We start from the raw sequence: 26640 nt of genomic DNA, 5'->3' as shown, positions 1-26640 counted from the left end.
CTGAATATTGTGTTAAAACACTCACTGTTACTATGACGTTTACATTCTGACAAAGCTCTACCCCATTCTCCCAAGGCGATGCTATGATCCTGGAGGCTGATGTCACTCTGGAGGGTTATAACACACCTGCTATGAAACCAATACCTATCATGGCCCACCCACCTGATGTCTATAGTGACAACACTCTGGACCAATGGTTGGATGCTGTGCTGGCCTCTAGAAAAGGTATTGTTAAGGAGAACAGATCTGATATCTTTCTTTCTTCTCTATCTTGTATTTTTAAATGGTTTTAATGCTCTGTGTGTCCCTGCAGCCATGAAGCTGGATTTTAAGTCTCTGGAATCAGTGGGTTTGTCACTGGACGTGCTTAATAAAAAGAACAGTCACAGAAGAATAGACAGACCTGTCTGGCTTAATGCAGACATCGTTCAAGGTCCCAACGTGCCAGCCTTTGTGCCTCCAGTCAATGGAACCAGGTGAAAAAGATATATATATATGGCCCACTTAGATGCACAGGCAGTCATCAGTTACCTGTGGTCGGCCTGGCCATGCATTAGCTCCAGAGAGCAGAGATATTAAACTGTACTGAGATGTTTGTTTGGTTTGGTTTTGGTTCTTAAAACCACAAATATATCTTTTTATTGATATCAAAACCTCAAATAAAACATGTTAAAAGTTAAAATGTGGAACCTTTTTTGGGGGGAGAATTGTGGTGGGTGTATATGTACAGAAAACAACATACACTACAGTACATTTCTCTCCTTTTTTACCCTCCTTCCACCTTTTTCAGATTTCTGGAGTTGATTCAGGAGAAGTTTCCAGATGTGACATTGTCTCCTGGATGGAAGGTACTACATGTTCACAGCCTGGTTAAAAATCACTGTGTAGTTCCTGTATAGGTACATATGCAGTGTTACACACATCGACTATGGATAAGAAACAAGTTTAATAGGCCTGCACAGAGCTAATTTGTTGAAACAATCAACCCTTTAGATTTCGATCAGTCCATTACTGTTTTCCTCCACTACTCTCACACCAAAAAAATGTCCACCATGCAATAAACTCAGGTTTAGTGAGGACTGTAAGGGCACGGTGTGATCAGATTGTGATGGCAGTCCTGATTGGTGCACAGAAGTGCAGCGAACAAAAGAAATCATGTGAAACAGCCTAAAATGAACTTTAATTTTAAACTAATAGTGGTTCATGTAGGATGTAGGACTGATTTACAGCTGACATTGTTCCTGGCAGGTGCTCTATGTTCCTCCACCAGTCCCCTCGCAAACCTATAGCAGGGCCATGATGGAAGAAATGTATGATATGATCAAAGACGTGACCCAAAAGGTAAGCTTTTTTAAAAAAAACACACAAAAATACCATCCGTAGGAAAGGTAACCCAGTGTGGACATGAGTCTGAATGTATTAATTTACACATTCTCACAAAGAAACAGTAAACTTGTGACTCCTTTGCTGCCACAGTTAGTTCAAGTATTTGTATCAGCTGCTCTCTCACTAATGCAAAAAAAGAGACAAATTTACGTGGCCTTCATGAGCGAATAGTTGGTTTAAATTGCAGGAAATCTGGTAAATGCTGTCATGGCAGGAAACAGAAAGAGGGCACTGTTCCTGCAGTTTCAGAGGAGTTCATGTGCAAAGAAAAAAAGACTTGTCAGTGTGTGACATTTTAAAAAGAGGACAAGTAACTTCAGCACCGTGGTCTCATTTGTTCAGTCAGTTCAAAGTGTCAGTGAATTACACTGACTCTCTGTAGCAGCTGGCAGTCAATGGCAGTTTTAAAATCTGCAACAAAACATCTGGAATAATTTGTCTCTTTAGGTGACGTTCCCAGTTCACGCCCTGTTGGTTCGCAGTGGCTGGGAGCACATCAGCTGGCTCCTCAACCAGTCACCACGGTAACACAGACATCTACTGTATTATATCATTGAATTAAAAAAAACAACCACACATATCACAACCCTGAATAATTTGCTCGTTGTGACACTTTCCAGGTTCAGTCTGACATTGTGGCAGGGCTCAATTCACCCAAACGTCAGTGACCTGCTGTTTGTCCGAGACAACACCGACCCTGCCAGAGTCTACTACGATATATATGAACCCACGCTGTCTGAATTCAAACAGGCTGTAGGTAAGGACAGAGACGACAGCAGTCAGTATGTTTAAGTCAGTGAAGTGGAGTCGATCTTTCAGTTAGGGTTAGGGTGGAAAAACATATTCTAAAAAATTATTTAAATGAATTGTAATGTAATAATATATATCATATTTAAATGCGCAAAAAAGGCCGAAACTTGGCTGGAAAATGTAGAAATAAATGTACAATTTAGCATTTGTATTTCTGAATACTTGTACTACTAATACTTACTAGACATGGCTGACAGCAGATGGGGCAGCACTGAAGGATGCTGCTGAACTGCACAGTCAAAGTGTGAGCAATTCATTTTCAATGAAAATTGTGGAAATGTCTCCAAAGTTTAAGATATTAAAATAAAGGACTGAATATTTTGTTAGCATTGAACAACTACAGCCGAGCCAGCTAGACTCACAGATCTGTTATTAATGAAATCATTAAAATTAGTTTTATGAAATATAACTATTGCTGAGTTTGTAATGTTGTATGACTGAACATGCCACTCAACTTATTGCATGTATAAGCCATCCATTTGGTTTCTGTGGTATGAATTCGGCTCATGTTTTGCCATTTCTTTGGTTTCCACTCGTCACAAACATTTCCTTTTGGATGACGAATGACAGAACATTATCCAGTTTATCAGAGGTCTGATCAGTTTCAATAAAGCTTGATTGATTTGTACTGTAGCCTGGATGTTCAACTTTGAATACTTAAAAGTTTTCATCAGTCCAAATTGAGCAGAATTTCTATATGCAAAGAAATCAACTTTGAGTTTTGGGACACTTGAGTGTTATTTAGACTTTCTTAAAAAAAGAAAAGAAAAAAGACAGCATCAAGGTGTTACTACATTTCATTGCTTATAAAGAGGTGCACTTTAAATCCATAAGAACATTATCAGTTTCTGCTGAGTGAAGCTCAACTTTCTTTGACTAGATGATGATAGTTAGAAGTGACTGGTTCTTGTTTCAGTTTTTACTCTTGCTTATTGTGTTCGCAGAGGAGCGGGGTCGTCTGAGGAGATTCTATCCTGGAGGAGACCTGATGGACTTCCTCTATCCAACTGTACGCAGCAGCCTGGAAGTCCAATGGTTCACAGTCACTGACCGGACCTCCCTGTTAGTCCAACTTTCAGGTATGTAGATACAAAAGAAACTGCTTCTTTACAGTTTCTTTAGATACACACATTCATCGTCTTACTATGCTTTTTTACTTTTACTTTTTTTTACTATACTTTGGGGCCATCTGGTGGAACTATGAAGCAGCTACTCACAAACTTGTATAGCTTCTGCCATTATCATCAGTACCATAATAGTACTTGCCACACATGGTGGTTTTAAAACTAACATAGGCTACACATTTTGTGACGTTGGAAATCTCGATGTCTCAGATTTCCTTAAATTTCCATGCCACAATAGCATGTGGTCTGCATGTAGGCTGTTTTAGTGATTACTTTGCTGTAAAGCACAAGCTTGTCTCTTCACTGCTCCAGCGTGTTCAGTCAGGACACCTTGATGGCGTCAAACAGGTGTGAACCTGTGGACTCTGTTGGAACCGATCACCTTCACGGTCTTGTTTATAACACCTGTGTGTGTGCAGATGGTGCTGGTGGTATGTTGCTGGTTCACGTGGCTTCTGACAGCAACCAACCTGGAGTCCCTGTGGTGGAAGGTTCTGGAAAAGGCTCAGAGGCCCTTACACTGCAGGTATTTTAATGAAAAGCAGGTTGTGAGTTGCAAATGTTTCTTTTACTGGTTTGAGACATTTCAGTAACATACAAGCCTAGACAAGTCTTTGCTTTGCTTTGATTTCCAATATGGAGAAACATGGCTGCATGCCTAAATGATCCACCTAAACCTGTTTTTGAAAAAATGTACCACAGAGATGGTAAAATAATGCTCTGTTTTGTATCCACATATATTTTATTTAAATATTTGTTCAGGAGATTTTCAGTTCAGAAGGTCAACAAGTGACATTACCAGCTTAAAGTAACATTACATAGAAATTGGTATTTCTGAGATTTGTCTCCCTCAGTTTCCGAGTGTAATACCACTGTGGTAAACATGGACAGCTGTACACATGTATTTGTTCAACAACTTTGCCAACATCAACAAGGTCAACAACAGCAGACATAGCAGCAGCTAATATTACTGACTAGTCCAACAGCAGTCAGCCCAGCTCGGCGTCTGTCTTTCAGCCTTTTATTTCATCAAGCTCTGGCCAACGACTAAAGGTCAATTCTAGATTTACTCGTCCGGCGGCTTTTTGCTCACTCTCTCTCTTCTTAGCTTCCTCTGTTCTTTAAGGCTGCTCTGCTCATAGTCCGTCAGGACACAGAGAGTTCAGGCGAAGCAGCTGGAGGACATCAGAGAGAGAACCAGAAAACATTTTCTCCATAAAATATGATCCAGTTTCACCAAAATCAGTCAAATCAGAAATACTTTAATAATCCCAGGAGGAAATTATTTAAATAGTTTATATTTAAATTAGTGCTGTCAAAATTAACGCGTTAATTTTGTCGATTAATTTTAAAGAATTAACGTGTTTAAAAAAATTAACGCAATTAACGCGGTTTTATTTACTTCCGGTGGCGGCCGCCATTTTGGATGTGGCAAAGTAGAGCTTTGTTTCCCAGATATATTAGTGTGTGTGTGAATGGGTGTATAAGAGGCATTAACTTAAAGCCCTCACGGAGACTGCGCCCTGGGCGGTCGCCCACATTGCCCATAGCTAAAACCGGCCCTGCTTGTTTTAGTTTACGGGCAGATCTGCCACATCCAATATGGCGGACACGTTAACGTATCGCAGCAACGGACCAACCTGCTCAGTGAGGCGTCTGTGTATATATGTCTATGATCTATCCTAACTAAAGGAGAGTCTGTGCATATATGTCTATGATCTATCCTAACTAAAGGAGAGTCTGTGGTGTAAAGATGGATAAGGACGGACTTTTAGGGGGAACATTTCATTTTAAAAAGTTGCCCGACGGCTCGTTGGACAAAAACAAGGCAATTTGCACAGTTTGCAAAGCCGAATTTAAATTCCACAGAAGTAACACGACTTTAACATATCACCTCAAAGCAAAACACCCAGTCTACACTACAGGAGTGTGGCACTCCTCAGTATATTTCCTCATTCTGGCTTTTTTCTGTTTGCACTGTGCATATGTGCACCTTAAGCCAATAACATGAATGAATTTCATATACTTTATCTGAGTTTATTCTACATTAATTTGATCGTTTTACATAAATAAATATTCATTATAAGCTTCAGTCTCAGAAAAATGCATTTAATTTATTGATACATTTATTGATAGATTAATCGCCATTAATTACAGAAATTTTTGCGATTAATTAGTTAATTTGTTTTAATCGATTGACAGCCCTAATTTAAATAGTTGGTGGTGTGTGACTTAGTGCTGTAAATTGTCGCGCGCTACAGTCCCAGAGCCCAAAGTTACATAGTGTGAGAACAGACATACAAATGACAGAGACAGCATTCACCTGATTACAAGTCAGTGTAGCATCAGTGTGATTTACATTTTTTTTACGGTAGTACACCTCACAGAGGTGCTAGTCTTTTTAACAATGTAATATAATGATTGGTCCACATGTCTAACTGAGCTCAATAGACTAATCCTGGATAATTTCCAGATTTTGATCTCATAGAAAACACTGAGCAGGTGTCTGCTTTTGTATTTCTGCCTCTTTTTAGTAGTTTTATGCAGCTCTTCTATTTCTATGTTCTATGAAGCGTCATAACCAGAAATGTGGCTTCTGTGTGTGCTATGTGTTTGCAGGACATCTTGCAGCAGCTTGGGCAAAGACCTGATGTCCTCTGGGGTGTTCACCTGCGTATTCACACTCAGCAGCTTCTGGAAGCTTCTCTCAAACTGCTGCACTCGGCCTACAGCACAGAGGAGCTCTACAGGCCTGTCTGGATCAGCATGGAGGGTTTACAGAACACTGACAGTGCAAAGGTATGTAGCTTCCTGCCTTACTGATTTGCTTCCACCAACATCTGATATACTGTGCTTCAATGTCTACTGATTTCATAGCAGAAATCAGATGCAGTTTCCCACCGAGGTTTATTGCTGTTAGATTGAAAGTGTAAAGCTGTTTTAGCAATGTTTTGAGAAAGAAAAGGTTTATTGGCAGGTTAATTAAAATTCTGTCACATTCCACTGGGAATTTTACTCTGGCCAGTGGTGCATGATTCAGCCCATTCACAACAAATTATGGATATGTTACGTCACAGCTAACAACTTTTTATGCATTATTGTTTTAGCAGAAAGAACAGACATTATATATGGAGTGCCTCAAAGTTCTGTTTTGGGTCCACTTATGTTCAAGCTGTTACCTCTAGGGGTCATTCTCCATTAGCAAACTATTAATTTTCACTACTATGCAGATGACACCCAGTTCTTTATAGCTGCTGGTACTGATGACCTGACCCCATTTTACTTCCTTAAGAACTGCATCTCTGTCAACCAATATACAGATGATCCCACAAACCTCAGTTGTCACTCAAGATTAAAGGTTTTTGAGAGGTGGGATTCACATCAATGCTGCGTTCAGGAGCACCTTTCAATATTATGGTGCCACTATCTTGAGACAGCTAGTCTGCAGGTTTTCAAATGTAAATTTAACCTGGACACTGGTATGCTTGATAAACACTGTTAGTATTGTAAGTTTTGATTGTTGTATTACTTTATTGTTTTTCTTAATCTATATACTAAGGACTTTTGAGAAAAGGTTAATATCAGGCCAATACATTTAAATTTAAACTAATATGTCATACAAGTATACAGTACCTTCAATCAGATGCTTCTCTTGAACTGCGTAGAGTAAAATAATAATAATCTTTTGTTGTAACCTCCTCTTCTCTCTGTCAGGAGTTTATATCTGCAGTAGAGAGGCTGTTCCCTTACGTCACCCTCGTCCTAACAGAGCAGAACCAGCCTCTGGTCCCAGTGACAGGTTTGTCTCAGAGGGTGGCTTTATATCTGACCACAGCATCGCTGCCAAAAGAACAGGAGGCGCTGAACTCACTCACGGAAATGATGGACAGATATGACCTCATAGTGGAGGAGGACACAAAAAGCAGTGCTGGATCCGTCACAGTCTTTAAAGAACTTATGACCCGGCGTGCAAGGAGAACAAACACAAACCTGTATGTGATAAATCCTAAGTGAGGGTGGATCTGACTGACCCAGAATTACAGTGCTCAAAGCTTATTTGTGTCATACAGTTTCCTAATGTGAATAGACGTGTAATGTTCAGTTAATTAAGAAAGTTATAATCAATCAAACCCTGACTGATTTACTTGAGGGCTAATCTTTTCAGCTATTGTGTAAGGAAAATAATGCTATATGGAGTTTAAGTTGTAATGTCTTAAACTAAAATGAAATAAAATGTGTGATAATATTCTGTAACCATGTTTCTCCACATGGCACTGAAGATAATTGTACACATTTAGTAATGTCTCATCTAAGTCTTCAGCCATGCTAGTCTGTGAGACTGTCCTGTGCAGCTGTGCTTGAGCCAAATGCTTACATCACTATGCTATGCTGAAAACGCTTGCATGTACAATATTTGCCATTTTAGCATGCTAACATGCCAATAGATATAAAGTACAGCTGAGGCTGATCTGATGAAAAGTCTTGAGGTAAATGTTTTTACAATATATCTTCAGGGAAACTGAATATCTGAACCACATTTTAAAGTAATCCATAAAATATTTAATAGATATTTTAGTTAAAAACAAAAATGTCAACCTCCTTGTGGCACTACAGGAAAGGTTGGGGGAAGGTCTTTAGAATTTATCCTCTGGTGACCATGAATAATACAAGATTTCATGACAATCCAACAGTAGTTGCCAAGATATTTCAGTCTTGACTGTGGTGCTCCAACATAAACATCAATATCTCCAGCATCTCAACATATCAGTCTCCACTGTTTGCTTATAAGGCTACAAACAGTGGAGCAGAATCTGTTCATAGGTTTAGGTTCCCTGCTTACAGTCTTTGTCACAGCTGCCAAATTAGAAGCTGCCTTGCTTAACATTCTAGCCTGCACACTGTTGTTGCTAGTGAGTGGCTCTCAGTTAAGTGAGTCCAGCACTTTGGTTTGGTTTGAGTAAAATATCTTAACAATCAGATTACTTGAGTGACTGTGTAATTCTTTGTTACTCACAACAGAATAAATGATTTTGAATACATTTACTGTGACACAACCATCTGGCCAATTTTTCGATTTAATTCACCCCCACTGGATTAAAATGGAACTTTGAACGTTCATCTTTCATCCATCTTATTTTGTTTTCTTAACACTGAGCATTGCCACATCAGAGCTGATTGAATAGCTGCAGACTAAGCCTGTTACTGTTAGTAATTGAATATTCTGTTTGTATCTTTTTCAAAAATTGAGTTTTGGTCAAACACCATTATCAGAAATGTTTAGCCATGGCTCTGAGGATGGAAATGTTGGTACAGTACATGGTGACCAGAGACTTTATGATTGACTTGGTGACTGTGTGGCTTCGTCCACCTCCAGAGGGTTGACTTTTCAGGCTGTTAGTGAAATGTCTTGACAACTTTTGAATGGATTGCCCTCGTTTCCCTCAAGATCAATTGTAATAACCTTGATGGTCTCCCAAGTTTTCCGCTTGTGCCATTGTCACATCACACCACACGTTGATGTTAGCATGCTAAAATCCTAAACTAACACGGTAAAAATGGGAACATAACTGCTACATATCAGTATGTTAGCCTGCTAGTGTTAGCATTTATCTCCATGCACATGGTTCAGTGCAGCCTCCAGAGGTGCTGCTAGACTGGGCTGTATTCTTTTGTTAGACGATATGTTACCATTGAACTAACTTCAACATAAAGTGGTATAAATGTTGTATACGATTGAATTCTGAATGGAAGGACACAGAGCAAAAATATTCTGCTAAGAAACATTTTATTAAAGTCATATGAAAGCATTGAATCAAAATGTTTTTATCAATAAAAAAAAAAAAAGGTGTTACCTTGTGCTGTTGTACTGCAGTCAACCCTCAATACTAGTGTTAGTGTTTCTCAGAACAACCCACACATTTCCTATATAGCACACACTTGGATAGATTCACACTAAAAATCTGCTAAACTGGCCGTTACCTTTAATGTAATTTTGAAAACTGACTTTTTATATATCAGATTTTCTATCCTGATATTTAGCTTGAATGTAAATATCATGTTGCATTCATGGTGAACACTTGTCGTCTTGATTGTACCGTATGTTGTATGAACAGCAGATTGACCTCGCTCTACACTTGGTTACGTAAACAGGCCTGGAAAGCAGTAGAGTGTCTACAGCTTGGTGCTGGAGATGGCCACCACCAGACTGTCGTCTACACTGGCACAGGAGGGACTGTCTGTATTCGTGTCCTGGTCAGTTTCGTGCTCGGATGCCAACTGCATTCTGTTCTTAGTCAGGTATTGGCTGCAGGAGCAGAAGGTGTTGTAGAAAGAGGAGGAGAGGCCGGCAATATCTGTGGAGATGTAGGGAAGAACCTCTGGAGACGCCTGGTTGTAGTAACTGATCTGAAAAAGAAAAATCAGACAATTAAAGTTTGTTAAGATTGTGTGTCTGAGTCCACCAGTTTAATCAGCTAGAGTTATTTGTCTTACCAGTGACATGTTGTTTTTGGTCTCCAGGATGGTAAATCCAGCACACAGAACCTCTCCTCTGTTAATTTCCTCAGTGGGAGGGTAAGTCGGCAGGGACACAGAACGCAGAGCGATGACGTATGGATCACTGAGGAGGGAAACGAAGAAAGAACCAACAGTAAGTGTGTGACCTTTGACCTTTCACTGAGAACCATCCAGCCAGTCTCTGTTCTACTGACCCGCTGCCACACGGCTTCCTCTTGCAAGCCAACAAGATGAAGTCCTGGAGAAGCCCTTCTCCCTGACTGGTTGAAGTGGGGGAACCTACTCCACCACGTTGCACTGATGGAGTCACTACCCGATACAGGAAGTCGTCATCGTCCACTCTGTGAATCAGCTCACATTTCCTGGTTTGGTAAAGGTCACAGAGAGATATCACTGATAAGGATGTTGGCTTTCACTCAGCTTTATCACCTGAATCTTTAAAGACTCTGAAAGTGTGACCTGTGTTTCTAGTTGGCTACACTCTCAAAGCTGCCTGCCAGAAATCCAGAGTCCAGATTAAATAAACACTTGCAGCTATTTGGGCTCAGGAAACTATGAACTCTGTGTGCAATACAATGTTAATCCCTTCTGCAACCAAACTCCTTGGATCTTTGTTTTTAGAAAACACAGTACAGACTCCTCTTCAAAATAACTAAATGTCAACTAAAACCTCTCCGGAAATCGTGAAGACCACACGGTGCTGCTGTATGGTGGAGACTCAGGAAGGCCATCTTGTTTAACACATCAGTTAATCCTTTACGACCCTGCACACAGCATATCGCCATATTGCCCTCATGCTCATATGTTTGTTATGCCCACTGAGAGGGTCAAGTGTGAGACATACAATTAGAGAGCGTTATAGACATGTAACAAGAATAATAAAGTGTGTGTGTTTATTTGTGATGAACATAACTGCTGTGATACAATCAGAAAATAACTTTTTATTTCTCTGATTTCTCTTCAACCACAGCTGTCTTTCTCTTTCAGTTGGACACAAACCAAAGGAAAATTCTTGGTGTCACTAGTAGAAACTGGTACACGAAATAAACCAAGCCCAAACAGGTACTGAACAGGTAGAGAATCATAGTTTAGTCCATGATTACATTTCAGGCTGGCTGTGGAACAGTTTGACTGGTCTGACTGTCAGATTGGCCACCAAGCGCAATGTCGGGTTGCATTTCTCCAAAAGTTGATTCTGTTTCTACTTCTTTTTTTCAGCCCTACTGCCAGCGGACTGCTGTTTTTGTCACAGTGCCAAATTTTGTTTAGAACTGGCCCTAAGAAACGGCTTCCTAATGAAATGATGTACATGTCTGCCTCCAACACCTGTTTTTTTGCCTTTTTCAAACTTTTATTTTGACAGAGTCAGTTGTTTAATGCAGGGACAGCTGAAGAGTGACAGGAATGTAGGAGAGAGAAGGGGAATGACATGCAGCAAAGGGCCACAGGTCGGATTCAAACTGGGCCGCTGCGGCAAGGACCGAGCCTTCATACATGGGGTGGATGCTCTACCGACTGAGCTAAACAACACCAATCAGAAACCTTTCAATGTCACATGACTGCCCAACTGGTCAAACCAGAGGTGCAACAGAGGACAGACATTTACATTTTAGAAATTCAGTTGGTATTTGAGCTTCCAAGATAAACACAAGATAATACAGGAGCATATAGCCCGGGAACTTGTTAAAACATTATGTCATGGCAAGTGACATTCCACTACAGATTTAAAGAACCTTTAAACAAATGTTGTGTGTGATCTATGGAGGTGTTCAACTTCCATCTGTCTCCTCTAAAATCTGACCCTGAGCAATATCAGTCACACAGTATACCATGACCTTTATAAAGAACAGAGTTTGCTGTGTGTGTGTGTGTGTGTGTGTGTGTGTAGTATTACTGATAATGTGTGTCCCAGCTCGGTCTGTTTCTCAGCTCAGCCAGCAGACAAAAGGCTCTGTGAGCAGGAACATCCACCTCTGCTTCCACCCTGAAACTCAACATAGACTTCTGCTCCAGGGTGTAAAGACGGACCTGCGACCAAAGAAAATACATTATGAAGCGTCCAGCTCCTCATGAGGTAGAGGAAAAAACATGGAATACATGGAGCAGATACCTTGTCTTTCTCAGAGCTGAGGCGCCACTTGTTTTTAGCAGCCATCATCTTCAGAGCTGAGACGTTGTTATAGCTCAGATACACCTGGAAACACACACACACACACACACGTATGTATGAGCAAATAAACATATGAGCATTAACATGGAGCAGAAGATACCATTTGGATACTAGAGTTTGGTGAATCAGCAGTTTATCTTTGTAATTTAAAGTTCTGCCTCAGAGGAACAGGTGAGAGCTGATGCTCAGCCACACAGTCACATTGAACTGAACAACAGCTGCAGAGACAGAATACTTCCAACTAACTGGATGGATTCAAAGTTTTTTTCAAAGCAAGGCAGAGTCAGTGATTGTTGGAGCAGTGGAAGGTACTGCTATAGTATGATAAGGTTGTCTAACTTTGACCGCTGTTATTGCTTTGATTGATGGCTGTGTATTGATTAGTGATGCTGGCTGATCAGATGTATTATCAGCTGATAGTATTCAGTACATTAACTAAAACATGTACACACATTTTGTAAATATTAACATAAAGCAGACATCAACTTTATGAAAGGAGAAACTAGTATTGTCCTTGAAACATGAATCATTAATACTGCAGTGACCTTTGACCATGGAAGCATTATGAGTAATGACTGGACTGAGTTTGTTGGACTGGACTAGTTTTTTAATGCAGAGTCCCTTGTTGACTTTGTTATCACCTTTATATGAATGTTGATAAAGCAGGTGTCAGTGAAACACAGTTTATTAGTGAATATAAAGTCAGCCTTATGAAAAGACATACATGATGCCGGTCTTGTCTTTGTCGTATGATTCGGTTTTAGCAGCATTAGTAGCTTTTGATACCTGACAGTGGCAAAACTGTGGACCAGTCGGTGTGGTGGTCAGTAAACAAAGCTGTGCATCCATTCACTCCATTTGAAGCATAATGAGTCATCATTAATGTGTCATTCATGGCACATGAAGTCTAGTCCTGAGTCATTCCTGAACTTTGGCCTCACCTGGTTTGTGGGGTCCCAGGGCACAGACAAAGGGACCTCGCCCTGCTTACGAGAAATGATGTATTTTCTGAAACAACAAAGAAGAGCAATTCAAATAATTCATTATTCTGGCAAGTGAACACAAAACACATACCGTTAGCTAGCAGGCTAACTAGTTTGTTACCTAAAGTTTTGTCCCTTTGTCTAATATTTGAATCTGAATTTCTTGATTTGAAATGGAGCAATGCACAAAGAACATTAACCTTAAATGAGAAGAAATGTAAGTGAAGTGACAAATCTATTCAAATCTTCTGAAACCATGGTTTGATTCTGAGGTATTTTATGAAATTTGGGCCACTGGTGGCCACCACTGTTGATCAAACAGCATACAAACTGTCATTTCTGGCACTCAGAAGTTGATCTACAAGTATGCGCTCTTCACAGCAATAAACAAAATGGTTACCTGTCCAGTCTGATCTTCTTCCTGGCTATGGCTTCTTGAAACCGTCTCTCCCCTTCCTGTACATGACAGACAAAAAGAGACTTTAAAAAACACATCCTACGTTTCCCATGATGCAATATCTCAATAGTGTCCTCTAACTCAACGCCTCAGTTAATAACACAGACTTTCTGTTATAAATCTCCACAAGTCTGAGCTGAGAGAGTCTAAGCTTGCACTAAACAAGGAGCCACATGTGGAAAATCTCTCTAGATTCCAAGTGGAAACCTTTTGGGCTGAAAAAATGAAGCCAACACAGAAGTGCCAAAAAACTGCAGTTCCTCAAACATCCACTTGAGTCTGGCTCCAGAAGTGAGTCAGTCTCCATAAGTCCCCATGTTCAAATGTCCAACTTCACAGCAGAAATAAACATGTTTACAGCCTGGTACAAAACACAGTTTTGGTTCCCTGTTCATGACAACTGTAGGAGGGTGAATTATTGTATGTATGTTGTTTTCTTTGTCATATTTATAAAGCTGTACGTGTATTACTGTTTTATAAATACCAACTGAAATTTTCCAGAGAAAAACTACAGCAATCAGTGGAACTAACTAACTAACAAGGTTAAGTTTCTCATCTTATATTTCTTATCAACTTTATCATCACATCATATCACCGGCAGCAATCTCTAAAAAGCGTGTGTGTGTGCCCGAATGTGTGAGGGGCTTACACTCTCACCACACATCCTTCCTTTATAAATACTGTTTTTATGGGAAATGGTATATGTTTTTTTTTGGGTGTATCATTTATACACCTGGCCCTGGTGTGTCCCATGTGTATAAATCTGTTCAGGCAGTGGTCTTGTTTGGTTGTTTGTATTAGTTTATAGTACTCGTATCTCTTCTCAGTGTGACTCGTACATGTAGGACTGATAAGAGCTGCTTCAGTGAACACAAGGTGGATCCTTCACAGAGTTTTCAGTCATGACACTGTCCCTCCAACATTCTTCCCACTTGAGTTTATTGCTCTGATCTTTGTTCAGGCCTTCACACCTCTCCAATCCCATACACATTAATATGAGTGTAATAGCTGGGAAATGATTATCCATGAATAACTAAAGGGGAAATAATGGAATAGACGATACGACAAGGTGAAAGGTGCAAAGCTTCGGCCTTATTAAGTATATATTGTCTGTAAACCACCCACAGTGTAACAAGTGTTCTTCTTCAGTAGTTTTAATTTTGCTCTCTAACTCACCAGGGGTTCCGGTCGTATCCGTGGTAACGTGCATGGCTTCCCGTGGTTGTCAAGCACCTCAAAAGTCATGAAGGCAGAGTTTATGTGTCGGTTGGCTCCCTCCTCTTGGTAGGCCTCAGCACGAACCCCCACCTCAATGCTGCAGGACACGTCAGATAATTCATTAAATCCAGAGGAGTTGTTATCACGACCTGTTCCCTCCGCAGAGATCAGCAAAGGTATATCTTATCTTATCTTCTGTGTCTTTATGGCTGATCCTGAATGCACTGATACCTGTTTTTGAAGGCGTTGTTGACAATAGCCCTCAGAAGCAGTCTGTCTCCAATCTGAGAAGGTCCTCTGAAGGTGAACATGTCGATGGCCCGCAGAGTGGGGTGAGCCTGACACAGACGGCTGCACAGAGAAACAGAGGAAAACAAGAAAAGAGAATGTTCTGGAGATACTGTGTTTTCCTGTCACTTACCTGCAATAATGAATGTGTGTGCATGTAAACATAACACAATGTAAGTTAGACATATGCAGGCTGATACCAGTAATAATGCTTTTAGATCCAGCTGATATCTAAATCATACAATTAAAGGACCAGTGTGTAGGCTTTAGCGGGATCTCTCTAGTGTGAAGGAGAAACTGCAGTGCTCTTAAAACTTATGAAAAACACAAAAGATCCCATCTAGAGCCAGCTTTTAGTTTGTCTGTTCTGGGCTACTGTAGAAACATGATGGTTCAACATGGTGGACTCTGTGGAAGAGGACCTGCGGGGTCTGTAGATTAAAAAGTCTTATTCTACGGTAACGAAAACATAACAAATATTTTTTTCAGGTCAATATTCACCAATGTAAACGTAGTTATGAATATTATGTTCCACTTCTGTCACTAGATTCTCCTAAATGTTACACACTGGACCTTTAATAAAACCTTACAACTAACTATAGTTAATGATAAACCTCTTTATGATGATCACTGTCCATGGATGCTTCCTTCATACGTGTGTGTGTGTGTATGTGTGTGTGTGTGTGTGTGTGTATGTGTGTGTGTGTGTGTGTGTATGTGAAAGATTGTACCTGGCAGCAATCATAGCTACATTCACCATCCAGGCCATGATCTGTCCTCCAAATGTATTCACCTGGTATTTAGACAAACAGACCGATGATACAGTTAAATTATTCCTTTATACCAAAGGACAGACAGACAGAAAAATACATCAAATAACCTGATGGTTAGCGTGTGGGGGTAGAACCAGTTCAACACTCTCCACCTTGGTCCTCTCTGCTGCCACTGCATTTTCTACTGCCGAGTTATCAGCTGACACACACACACGCACACAGGACATGGAGATTTTATAGACCAAACAATTAGCCAGTTAATCTAGAAAATGATCAGCAGATTAGGCGATAATGAAAATAATCCCTAGCTGCAGTCTTAGCAGAGTGTATCATACCTACCCTGCTGGATCGACCCATTGGACAGAAGATCTTTGATGATGTCATCGTGTAACATCCTGACCCGCCGCCTCTCAGCCGCCACGCTGTATTCCACCTGCTCTCTCTGAGTGTGAGGTACAATGGGCTTTAAGACCACCTGTGAGGGGATGTCAGTAATTGTGTCTGCTTAGTGTGAGAAAACCATTTTCAGCTGACATCACTCATGTGCTGTGCATTCTTTATGCTGTCATTGTTTGCCACCAACCACATCACACAGATTCTTAAAAGCCGAAAGGCTCATGATACAACACAACCCTTACCTTTTGTCCTGTGCTTGTGCGCTGGGTAACGAAGGTGGCGTAGGCGTGACAAACCCTCCACTGACGATCAGAGAACAGGTCCTCACAGCTCACCTGTATGCCCACCTGAGATGGAATATATTGGGGATAATCTCTGGTCAGTTTTGATTGCTGAGCTGATATAAATGTAATCTATGTACGTGTCAGCACCACTAAAGCATTGCTTCATTAATTTAATAGTTTAAATCAGCAGCCCTGTAGCTAGCAGTATTAATTTAAACTTTATATCATCATGTCACCCCACACAGTAAGTTTATTACATAAGAAACAACAGATAGAATGTCAAGTAACAAAGAATGAGCTGAGTGCTCGTAAGACATAAATGTTATTGTAAGAACTTATCAGACCTCCATGCTGGTGTTAAAGGCTCTGTTGACTTTTGCCTTGATGTTCACCACCTGACCCACTCTGAACAGAGAGACATACAGTTTGTGAATACTTACACAGACACACACACACACACACACTAGCAATCCAGAAGAGCCCACACCTCTGTGCACACGCTGTTACCTGATGGTGTGTTCGAAGTGGATGTCATCCATGGAGGCAGTGACGCAGGGACACACAGCATGCCTCTCAGCTGCCCATATGAAACAGACGCATGTCATGTCCTGTCTGGTTAGTCAGCGGTTACAACATACTCTGCTGGATACTCACAAAACACGTTGATAAATCTCACCAGAGAGGCAGGCGGTGGAGTCTATCCATTTGAGCAGCTGTCCCACACTCAGCTCCTGTCGATGGTTGCTGTGACAGGGCATCACAATCTGGCTCATTTTCACCTCTGTCGGGTTGACACTCTCTTCTTCTTCTTCTTCTTCCTCTTCTTCTTCATCCTCCTCCTCCTCTCTCTCCAGATCAGCTGACACTCTTGAACTCATCTTTAAAGCTGAGAGGACAGGAAGAGTTTCTGTTAACAGACACTGATAACACTTTACACACACCACCAACCACTGATATTTGCTGCACATCGACTCTCTGTGATTTACAGAGTTTCCTGATGGACTGTAAAGTAAACTGCTGCTACCTGTAGCTGCTGTTAGCTAATGTCAGCTATGTTTGTCAGCAGGGCTGTCTGGACTTTTCTGGACCTCCAGGAAGAGGAGGTTTCCAGGCATGGGGTACGGGAGAACGCTGCTGGGAACATCGCAGCAACAGCAGTTGTGCTGTTGTTATTAAGGTCAGTTCCTGGTTGTTTGGCAGAGGAATAGATGCACTTTGTGTCAGGCTGTCGAGGACACACTTATTTTATTGTACTGAAGAGCTGCCTGGATTTGTCTTCATACAGCCAACATCATTTTCCCTGGAAGTCTTTCAGTGAGTGCAGTGTGTGTTCTCTAAACGTCAACACACACACAGTATTTGCATGAAGCCTACAATAACAGTACTGTGGTAACCAGCATCCTCAGTCCAGGACACATTACAGCTAATGATGGCGACACAGTTTATTGCAACAGCTTCCTGTAAAGTGATTCATACCCAGCTGAATGTTTCCTTCAGAGACTGAAAACTTCACTACTTCTCAGAGTCATGCAGTGAGACTTTAGTGACTTTCTGGCATATAGAGGACACTTCAGAGGACAGATAATGATGCAGGGTGGATCTGAAATGCACCTCTTCAGTCCTCCATCAGGAGCATCACTCACTGAGTGTGACATGTCCTGTGCTCCGGAACATTGCAGTAGATAAGCAGTGTGATGCGTTTACAGACACCCTGTGTCCCAGTATGAGAGTCACCGCACAGGTCAGGCATGAAGGAACACACACCGACACAAAGTGCACGTACTCGGACTGAGTCGACAGAGTTACACGTTATGGAAGGACTGCTTTAGCAAACATTTGCATATGAAGTAAGCGACCTGTCAGACACAGCAAAAACAATTAGTTCAGCAACAACAGCGAAACTTTCCATATGTGCAGTATATACAAGCTAAAGCTGCTGCTAAGCTAATGAGCTGAGCTAAGCCGGCTGCCGGAGTAAACACGGAGTGAAATGACGGTTAAGCAGTTTAACTTTGACATGTTAGATACTTTAAAGCGTTAAGTTACTCACTTACCTGACCTGTGAAGGGATCAAGCTACACGTTCACAACACGTCAGGCTGTCGGCGAATGGTGTGTTACCATTCAACGCTTTCAAAATAAAAGCCTCGCTACGCCTTCAAAATGCTCACAATGTTTGTTTGGCTCTTTCCTGAATGGTATATACACGTGTGAGTGTTCTTTACATTACGTGTTTCTCTAATATTCATACAGAACTTGAATGATAAATAAGCATTTAGGAGTTGTTATGGTTATGTAGAAAAAGCGACTTCCGGTATTTTTGTGTGTATGTTGGGTAACTTCACACAACTCAATATACGGCAAATTCCTATTTGGACTATAAAAATAAAAGCATTAGACTTTGATTTACCTCCTGCAGTGTGCTGTAGTCTGCTCTCTCTGTCTCACTGCTTGACTGTGTTTTTAGCTTTTCATGCTGGTCGCTGCTGTCAGACAGATTCAGGGCGTAGACCTGATCCCCGGCACGCTCTGATATTTGGGCCTGGTCTGATGATCTACCTTCCCAGGAAAAAGAAAAAAAATCTGCTGACGTTCAAGACGTGCTAGTCTGCACCGCAGGGCTTCCTAATTTATACTGTGAAAGTGCCTACATCATGTGACAAGATGCCACCCAGTGGAAAACATCCATGTTATGATATACTGTATACAGGGATGTCAAACATAAAGCCCAGGGGCCAGAACTGGCCACCAAAGAGCTCAATCCATGACTTTGTAAAGTGTGACAATTGAGGATCATTCAATCTGTTTGTGTTGTTCAGTTCCGAAACACACTTTGTCTGTGTCTTTGCAACAGTTTAACTGCTCCGATCCACTTAAGACCAAACTGGACTATGTGGTCCATGAACTGAAATGACTTTGACACTCCTCTGGCTGAGGGCAGTGACATTACAACTTTACAGAAGTTCTGATGGCTCGTTTAAAGGTGCAGTTTTTGAACACAGGCGGCTGAGCCTTTTGTTACTCTCTCAGCATTTATAGCACCTGAATCTGCTTTACTTTCAATAACATGGACCTTTAGGACCACAATACACAGGCAAAAAAGGTAAAAAGGGGTTGGGGGGTCTACAGGGGCCAAACAGGTCATTGTTACCCAAATTAATTTGTGACATCTTTGATTACTAATTTTAACACTACGAACACATTATGCCTTCATTCATGCAATCTCTGGAACTGTTCTGATCTGATTTTATAGAAATGTTTTGTTGAGCTTGAGTGACCTTTTGTTACTACTTGATCAAAGTGTAAGATTTACCGCAACTGACAGTCTTTGGTGCCATCTAGTGTTAATATCATGCAGCAACACAATTTCAATTTTCAGAGCCAGTTGTCTAACACATTCTGCACTGCCCCATCATAGGTGAAATACTGATCGTAAGACTATCATTCAGTTCTAGAGTTTCTCAAAGACTTATTTTGACTTGTCATAGCAGGAAACACTGTTCCCAGAAAATGTCATCAAAGTCTCATAATGTGTAATAATATAGTTCATAATGATCAGAATTGTGTTGTGCACTGGTTGTACTGGTCTGGCTTACTTGTATGTGGCCCATGACCTAAACTGGTCGAGTGTCTCCAGAGGGACCTGTGTAAATCCTGAACTGAAACCAGTCTGCTTCATCTGGAGTCTCTGCTGCAGGCTACATTAGCCACTTACCACACAACAATCTTCAACCGAACTGTAGCCTGTTGTGTTGCACTGTGGGTATTGTAGGAGCTAGGTGTTTAGACACACTGACTTTCCCATCACTTCCTGACATTTTGCATTGATTATCTACAGATTTGAAGCTCAGCTGCCTGCTATGACATCAGCTTCAAGGATCACAACCTGTGACAAAATGAGCCTTGTTCACCTGTAGTGTTTAACCAGTGACACATAAAAACACACTCATACACAGCACATATTCAGAATGACTGTTTTATTTATGGGGTGAGTCGTCACAGTAACAACAGAGTTATCTGTTATGAACCACGTTTGACTGTTCAACAGGAAAGGAGGAGTTAATGGTCACGTTTAGGTCTCAGACAGACACATAAACACAGACACACACACACACACACACACACACACACACACCCTACACAGCTCCGTGCAGGTACAGGGCCAGGAACTTGGTGAATGTTTCAGGCTTGTATCCTGCCAGACCAGCTGGTACCTGCAGAGAGACACATGGCAACCAATCAGAATCACTTTTCACTGCTGCCCCTTCCTTTATTTGTCTCTCACAGTCAGCAGTGAATAAACCTTCATTACATTTACTAAAAGACAGGAAGTGTTTATAGTCCTACCTTCACTTGCTTCTTCTTGATGAGTGGTCGGACTTTTGCAAAATCATAGAGCTCAACGTTTTCATCCAGCCACACCTGAAGGAAGCAGAGCACAAACACTTATTCTTCATAATAAATTTGTTTCACTGCTTAATTAAAAATACTAACGATAAGTAGTTTCAGTCCCAGTATCCTTAAAAAGTGCTGATCTTTATGTCTGAACTCGAGCTGCAGCGATAAATAGATTAGTTGCAAACTATTTTGATAATCCATTAATTGTGATTATAGTTTCTCTGATGTGAATATGTTCAGCTTTATTCAGTTTATGACAATAAACTGAGTATTCTTGAGTTGTGGACAAAACAAGACATTTGAGGACGTCAGCTTGGTCTTTGGGAGACATTTTATGGACTAAACAACTAAATGAGAAAATGGCAGATTAATTGATGGTGAAAATAATCATTAGTTGCACTCCTAAACTAGACAGAATCTTTTTAAATATGAGAGGAAGCATTTTATGTTAAAGATATTCCACTAAAAAAAGCTCATTAATCTGGATCAGTGAGTTACTCTGTTGATGCACTGAAGCACATCTTCAGTTTGACATCTATCTGCAGTATTTCTTTTATGTTACCATGAGATTTTACTTTTTAAATACTCTTTGTATGCTAACTAAGGAGCTGGATCCAGTAGGGAACTGGCTTAGCTTAGCATATGTGGAACTATTGGCCCCTCTCCTGCTCTGCTGAGTTTTCTCTCTGGAGGAGGCAGCCAGCCTCGAGCCAGGTGACCACATATAAAGATTGGAAACACAGCGACGCAAAAAAACCTTCACCTTCAACCTCACATTATGTTACCTTTTGGACAGAACCAGGCTAGCTGTTCCCCTCTGTTTCCAGTCTTTATGCTAAGCTAAGTTTAATGGCACTGAACCTCAAATCTAAATGTATGCATGGAAAGCTAATGAGCAAATGTTGAACTTTTCCTTTAAAACTGATGCGCGACAGAGGAACACATTCATTTTTTTTCTGCAGAAGGTGCTTTGTGTTACTTTGAAGATTGGAATAAAGGTGAATTTCAGAGCTCCCTTAAACCTCACACACACTGCTAATTGTTGTTCATCTCATTATGACTCATTTTTGTAGCTGCAGCTGTGACTTCATTTGATTTCATGTATTTACTGCAGAGCTTCTCTACTGTTTTATATTGTTTATTTGGTCTACCCACACAGGAGCAGCATGTCTCCACATGGCTGCGTATTCTGCAGCGATGAGCAAACATCCCTTCAAAGCCAGAAATATATATGATGAGAAAATTCAGCTAATAATAATAATAATAATAATAATAATAATAATAATAATAATAATAAAGATGGAGCACCTGGTTCTTGATGCCGTCGTCTCCTGATAGATCCGTGGTGTTGAGCTGGAAAACCAAAAACTGGAAAATTCTACCGTTGCTCCCCACTGCCTGGACTGTTACAGGACGATCTAACACATGCTGGGGCTGGGTCTGACACACACACACACACACACACACACACACACACACACACACACACACACAGACAGACAGACAGACACACACACACACACAGACAGACAGACAGACAAACACACACAGACACACACACAGATTTTAAGAGAAGGTTAATTATGAATTTAGATGTGGATCTGCAGTATCCTGCAGTGTGCTTTCACAGACTTGCTGTGTGTAATGACGCCCTGCCTTACCCCATACAGTTTGTGTGCACGGGCCAGAGCGTTTCCGAAGGCAAACATGACCATCTTAGCTCTGAACTGTTCTGGGCGGAGCTTACAGTTGGCATCGGCATCCTCCAGGAAGTAGAGTGTGTGGGCATGGGGGTAAGGGTAGTCATCCCTGAAACCTGATGACAGAGATGTCATTTGATTAGGCCTGAACGCATGACAAAGTGACACTGGAGAGAGCTGACAGGACAAACTAACATTGGAGAGAGACGACGGGACAAACTGACACTGGAGAGAAACGACAGGACAAAGTGACACTGGAGACAGACACAGCTATTGGACAAGGATTTCTGTGACCAGAGAGGACTCCTCACCCAGGCAGTTTACATCCTCTTTGTACACATGGACCTTCTGCAGGTCGATGGTGGGGGAGACGGGATAGAAGGTTTCCACGATGTGATCCACAGTGTCGCTCACGTCTTGTTTCCCAGAAACCTCTGGGAGAGGATCCATGCTGTTATGCAGTAACCCATTCTGACCCCTAATCTGGAACAGGTCCTTGCCTGATACATAACATGAAACGTCCATTAGAACGCATTCAGGACTTTCAGATTTATTATTATGCCAGGCAGCATTCATGTTAGAATGTTTGAAATAGTTCATTGTTTACATAATATCCAATGTGTATTGTGCCAGCCGCAGCGGGCACAGCACTAACAGTCATCAAAAGTGCCACAGGGCACCTTGAAATGTAGCACCAGGTCATCTAACGGGCTGTGTTACCTCTTTTCCATGTCGCCGCCAGTGAGTATTTCTCAGCAAGGATCCTCCGCCCAATCGCTGGGTGACTGGGCTGTAGAGCTGCACACAGGTGGAGCAGGTTGAGGAGTAAAGTGTTGCTGTAGATGGAGCACACACACAAACAGAGAGAGAGAGAGGAGAGGCATTTATTACCCAAACAAGGCCTGCAAAAGTACATGTGCAGCCATGAGCTGCTGATTCTCTGCCAACTCCACTCAATTAGCAAATGTGATTACAATGGCTCATTAATTGGCGTAAGCTGGTCCAGAAACTAAGACTCTCTACAGCTGATCTGAGGCAGAGTGACCGTGCTGGAACGAGAGTTTTCTGAGGTCAAACCGTGATGCAGTGCACACAAGATGTTAAGTCTCACTGTTACACTTCAAATGTTTAATCACTGTTGACATGAATCTTATTTGTCAGTGCAACCAATCAGATCACACCATGACAAAACATAAAAGTGATGGTTAGTTATGGGGAAAAAAAAGTTTCATGCACCCAAAATCTTGATCTTGATAATTGGGGGTGGACAGTATGAATTGTTTTCAGCTGTATGAAATGCTAAGATGTGGTGAGCAGAGATGGACATTATATTCCATTATCAACTGATAATTTATCACCCCTGATATGTATCGGGCTCTTATCAGTCTTTTGCCCTGAAAGGGGATAATTCACATTTTTTGTCTTTTGTGATAACCTGAAATACATCATTCACAAACTGTCCTTGCTAGACTTCTGTTGCTTCTTGCTACCTGCCTATTGCTGTTATAGTCCATGCTACACTTTGTCTCTGTTACTGTGACCCACTTTGTCACGAGCATGCCTCATTCTGTTGATTACGTCAAGAGCCAAACCAGCTAAGAGCATTTCCCCTGGCTTGGCCTGCATTCAACAGCTGTGAAAACACTCCTGCTGTCAGTGTGAATGTAGGTGAGGCACCATCCACTCTTGTTGATCTCGACACAGAAACAGTGAATTTTTATTTATTTACTGGACCGGGATGAACACGCGCAGTCAAGATATACCTGTACTTCACTTTGCCTGGTCGGAGTTGTGTCGTGTCCCAGAAGCGTGCGTGTTTGATGGCGTTCTGCACCCGTTCATCCTGATCTGGAATCTGATTAGCGGGATTCTCTGCCAGTGACAGCAGCTGAGGTGGCAGACCAGAGATCAGCTTGGTTTTGGTCAACCACAGAGCCTGACGCACACCTGAGAGAGAGAAAGAGAGAGCGAGATGAAGATCTGAGGTGACATAAGCTAATAAACTCGGAGATCAATTAATTCATTCATTGAATACCACCGCTGAATAATGAATACTTCAGCCATTTCAATGAAAATGTGAATTATTGGTATTAGACTTTATTTATGAAACATGTTTAATCACCAGCATGTTATTCTCTGTCATTGTGAATGTTGGTGAAAGGCTCACACACTGAGGTGTTCATGCTGGGAAACTGGTCATATGTTTTTGTGTTCTGTTATGAGGACATAGTTTTGGGATGTTCAGTTACAATGCAGTAGTTACTGTGAGCAGTTTTATTATATCCTGACCACCACTGTAGTCATTAAACCAAGCTTACGTTTAAATTCTGGCTGTTCTGTAAATGTTCAGTGAATGTTCTCTGGAAACATGACTGAATACCTTTAAAGAGTCAGTGAGATATCCTGATCAGTAATCCTCCAATCACCATTGCCCTATGTAGAGACAAGTGCTGTGTACCATTCAAAATTGCTTACATTGTATACAGCTTTTATTTTTGGTACATCACACTGTCTATACTGTTCATACTTAGATCTACACTGTATCTTTATACATTTGCCACATTTTTCTTGGAAATCTTTAAACTTGTATATATTTTATATTCATGTCTTTTACTGTTTTGCTCTCAGGGATATGAGGGAACGTTATTTCAGTTCTCTGTATGTCCTGTACATCTGGCAGCACTGACAGTAAAGTTGACTTGACTACTTGAACTCCTTCAAATCTCAGTTCATGATAGTGATGGGGAGTTCAGTTCTTTTTAGGGAGTCAGATCATTCGAATCAGCTCACCAAAACACATATCACGTATATTTTCAATACATCCTTTGTACTGTAACATTCAAGCATAAAAATTACATTTTCTAATATCAATAAATTGCTGTAGCCAGTTGTTTTCATTGCGTTTACAGACCGTTGTAACTCTCTGAAACCGCCCACTGAATGCACTAATGTACTTGTAGAACCACTCTGCTACACAGAGCAGATAGAAACACCTGTAAAAACTATAAAAAGCATAAAAATGCTGCTTCTTTTTCTACTCCCACTCAACGGCTCACGTGGAGCCGGCTCCCATCGTTCACTTAAAAGAGCCGGCTCTTTGAACCGGCTCGTTCATACGACACATCACTACTTCACGACGCCTTTCAGTCTGTGACATGAGATGGTGCCGTTCATGTGAGAGCATGCTGTTTTGTTGTGTGTTACCTTCCAGTGCGCTGGTCCTCTGGTTGTACACATAGCACGGTTTCTCTTTGTACAGCCGCATCTCGTGAGCTGGGGGAGACTTGTAATGTCTGGGGTCCTTGTAGTCCTTCTCCCATGGCGGGTACACGGGCTTAGTCAGCCCCGGAACATAGTGCATCCTCTCCCCGTAAGTGACCCTCTCCAGTCCGGGGATGTGCACCCTCTCCCTGGGTGTCCGCGGTGGGGGGACCTTGGCTGTCAGACAGCGGCTGACGCTGAAGTGTCTCCGGGCCTGCGGGCAGCCGGCTCCGGCTCCTCCATGTGCGGACAGCCGCCTCAAGTCATTCAAGAGGACGGCTGGAGAGAGGAACGGAGCCGCTGTTTTGAAGCACCGAGCCGTTTCTGGGAACATGTTATCTCCTGTGAACTTATTCCACTTTCAACAAATAAACTGTGACCTGAGCCAGCCTGTCAGCGAGTGCTGCTGCAGGGCGCCGCCATGTTGGCTCCTCTGACGTCTTCGTTGCTTCTTCTTCTTCTTCCTGTTTGGATTCGGCAGACTGCACGCTGCAGTGTCGTGTTACTGCCCTCTACCGTCGGTTGTTAATACTCCTATTTAACAGGCACTTATATTTTCATATAGCTCCACTTTTTGTGCTGACAATCCATCAACGTCTTCATTTAGGCGATCTTTTGGCGGTAAACCAGCGTTAAGGGATGACTGGTTACGAGTCAGAGCGCCCCCCGCAGGTTATTTATTTTATTTATTTTGCACAGTTAAAATGACATAAAAGTGAGAAAGATAACAAATGTGCAGGGAGAGGCAGAAACTTAGATGGGGTTATTTAAAACCTCTACCTTTCATAGTTATAAGGAACAGAAAATTCACATATAAAACAAAACAATACAGCAATGTGTGTTTTTGTATGAATTAGAATTTCAAAACCGCATTTAA

General features: G+C 41.5%; 3 protein-coding genes across 5 annotated transcripts; 1 reads left to right on the top strand and 2 right to left on the bottom strand.

Annotated features, from left to right (window-relative positions):
• The first annotated feature begins 72 nt into the window (after positions 1-72).
• LOC113744004 (protein FAM151A-like) lies at positions 73-8920 on the top strand. Its single transcript, XM_027283153.1, has 10 exons — positions 73-225; positions 314-476; positions 791-848; positions 1249-1341; positions 1834-1910; positions 2007-2143; positions 3141-3275; positions 3740-3846; positions 5940-6119; positions 7035-8920. Exons 1-10 carry the CDS (start codon positions 84-86, stop codon positions 7332-7334), a joined length of 1392 nt encoding a protein of 463 aa, XP_027138954.1. The 5' UTR covers positions 73-83; the 3' UTR covers positions 7335-8920.
• Positions 8921-8987: 67 nt separating this feature from the next.
• Positions 8988-19019, bottom strand: acot11a (acyl-CoA thioesterase 11a). 3 transcript variants are annotated; one of them, XM_019266760.2, is made up of 17 exons: positions 18815-19019; positions 17082-17291; positions 16913-16982; positions 16750-16810; positions 16364-16468; positions 16065-16200; positions 15833-15924; positions 15684-15745; positions 14896-15015; positions 14623-14761; positions 13390-13445; positions 12948-13014; positions 11947-12030; positions 11731-11864; positions 10031-10198; positions 9813-9939; positions 8988-9725 (listed from the first exon to the last, which is right to left on the bottom strand). In XM_019266760.2, the coding sequence occupies exons 2-17, from the start codon at positions 17281-17283 to the stop codon at positions 9492-9494; spliced, it is 1857 nt and encodes a 618-aa protein (XP_019122305.1). In that variant the 5' UTR covers positions 17284-17291; positions 18815-19019; the 3' UTR covers positions 8988-9491. The 3 variants fall into 3 exon arrangements, with proteins under 3 accessions (XP_019122305.1, XP_019122306.1, XP_019122307.1); XM_019266761.2 differs by lacking the exon at positions 18815-19019 and adding an exon at positions 18460-18583; XM_019266762.2 differs by lacking the exon at positions 18815-19019 and adding an exon at positions 18465-18547.
• A 1345-nt stretch (positions 19020-20364) lies between these two features.
• On the bottom strand, positions 20365-26261 carry mrpl37 (mitochondrial ribosomal protein L37). The gene is made up of 8 exons (XM_027282892.1): positions 25707-26261; positions 24266-24449; positions 23223-23338; positions 22814-23002; positions 22464-22618; positions 22111-22242; positions 20752-20826; positions 20365-20618 (listed from the first exon to the last, which is right to left on the bottom strand). The coding sequence occupies exons 1-8, from the start codon at positions 26095-26097 to the stop codon at positions 20541-20543; spliced, it is 1320 nt and encodes a 439-aa protein (XP_027138693.1). The 5' UTR covers positions 26098-26261; the 3' UTR covers positions 20365-20540.
• Between the last annotated feature and the right edge of the window lie 379 nt (positions 26262-26640).

The sequence above is a fragment of the Larimichthys crocea genome, chromosome X, assembly GCF_000972845.2.
Source record: "Larimichthys crocea isolate SSNF chromosome X, L_crocea_2.0, whole genome shotgun sequence".
Classification (NCBI taxonomy): domain Eukaryota; kingdom Metazoa; phylum Chordata; class Actinopteri; family Sciaenidae; genus Larimichthys; species Larimichthys crocea.
Note: the sequence above shows the minus strand (reverse complement) of the source record. Positions and strands in the feature narration are given on the sequence as shown.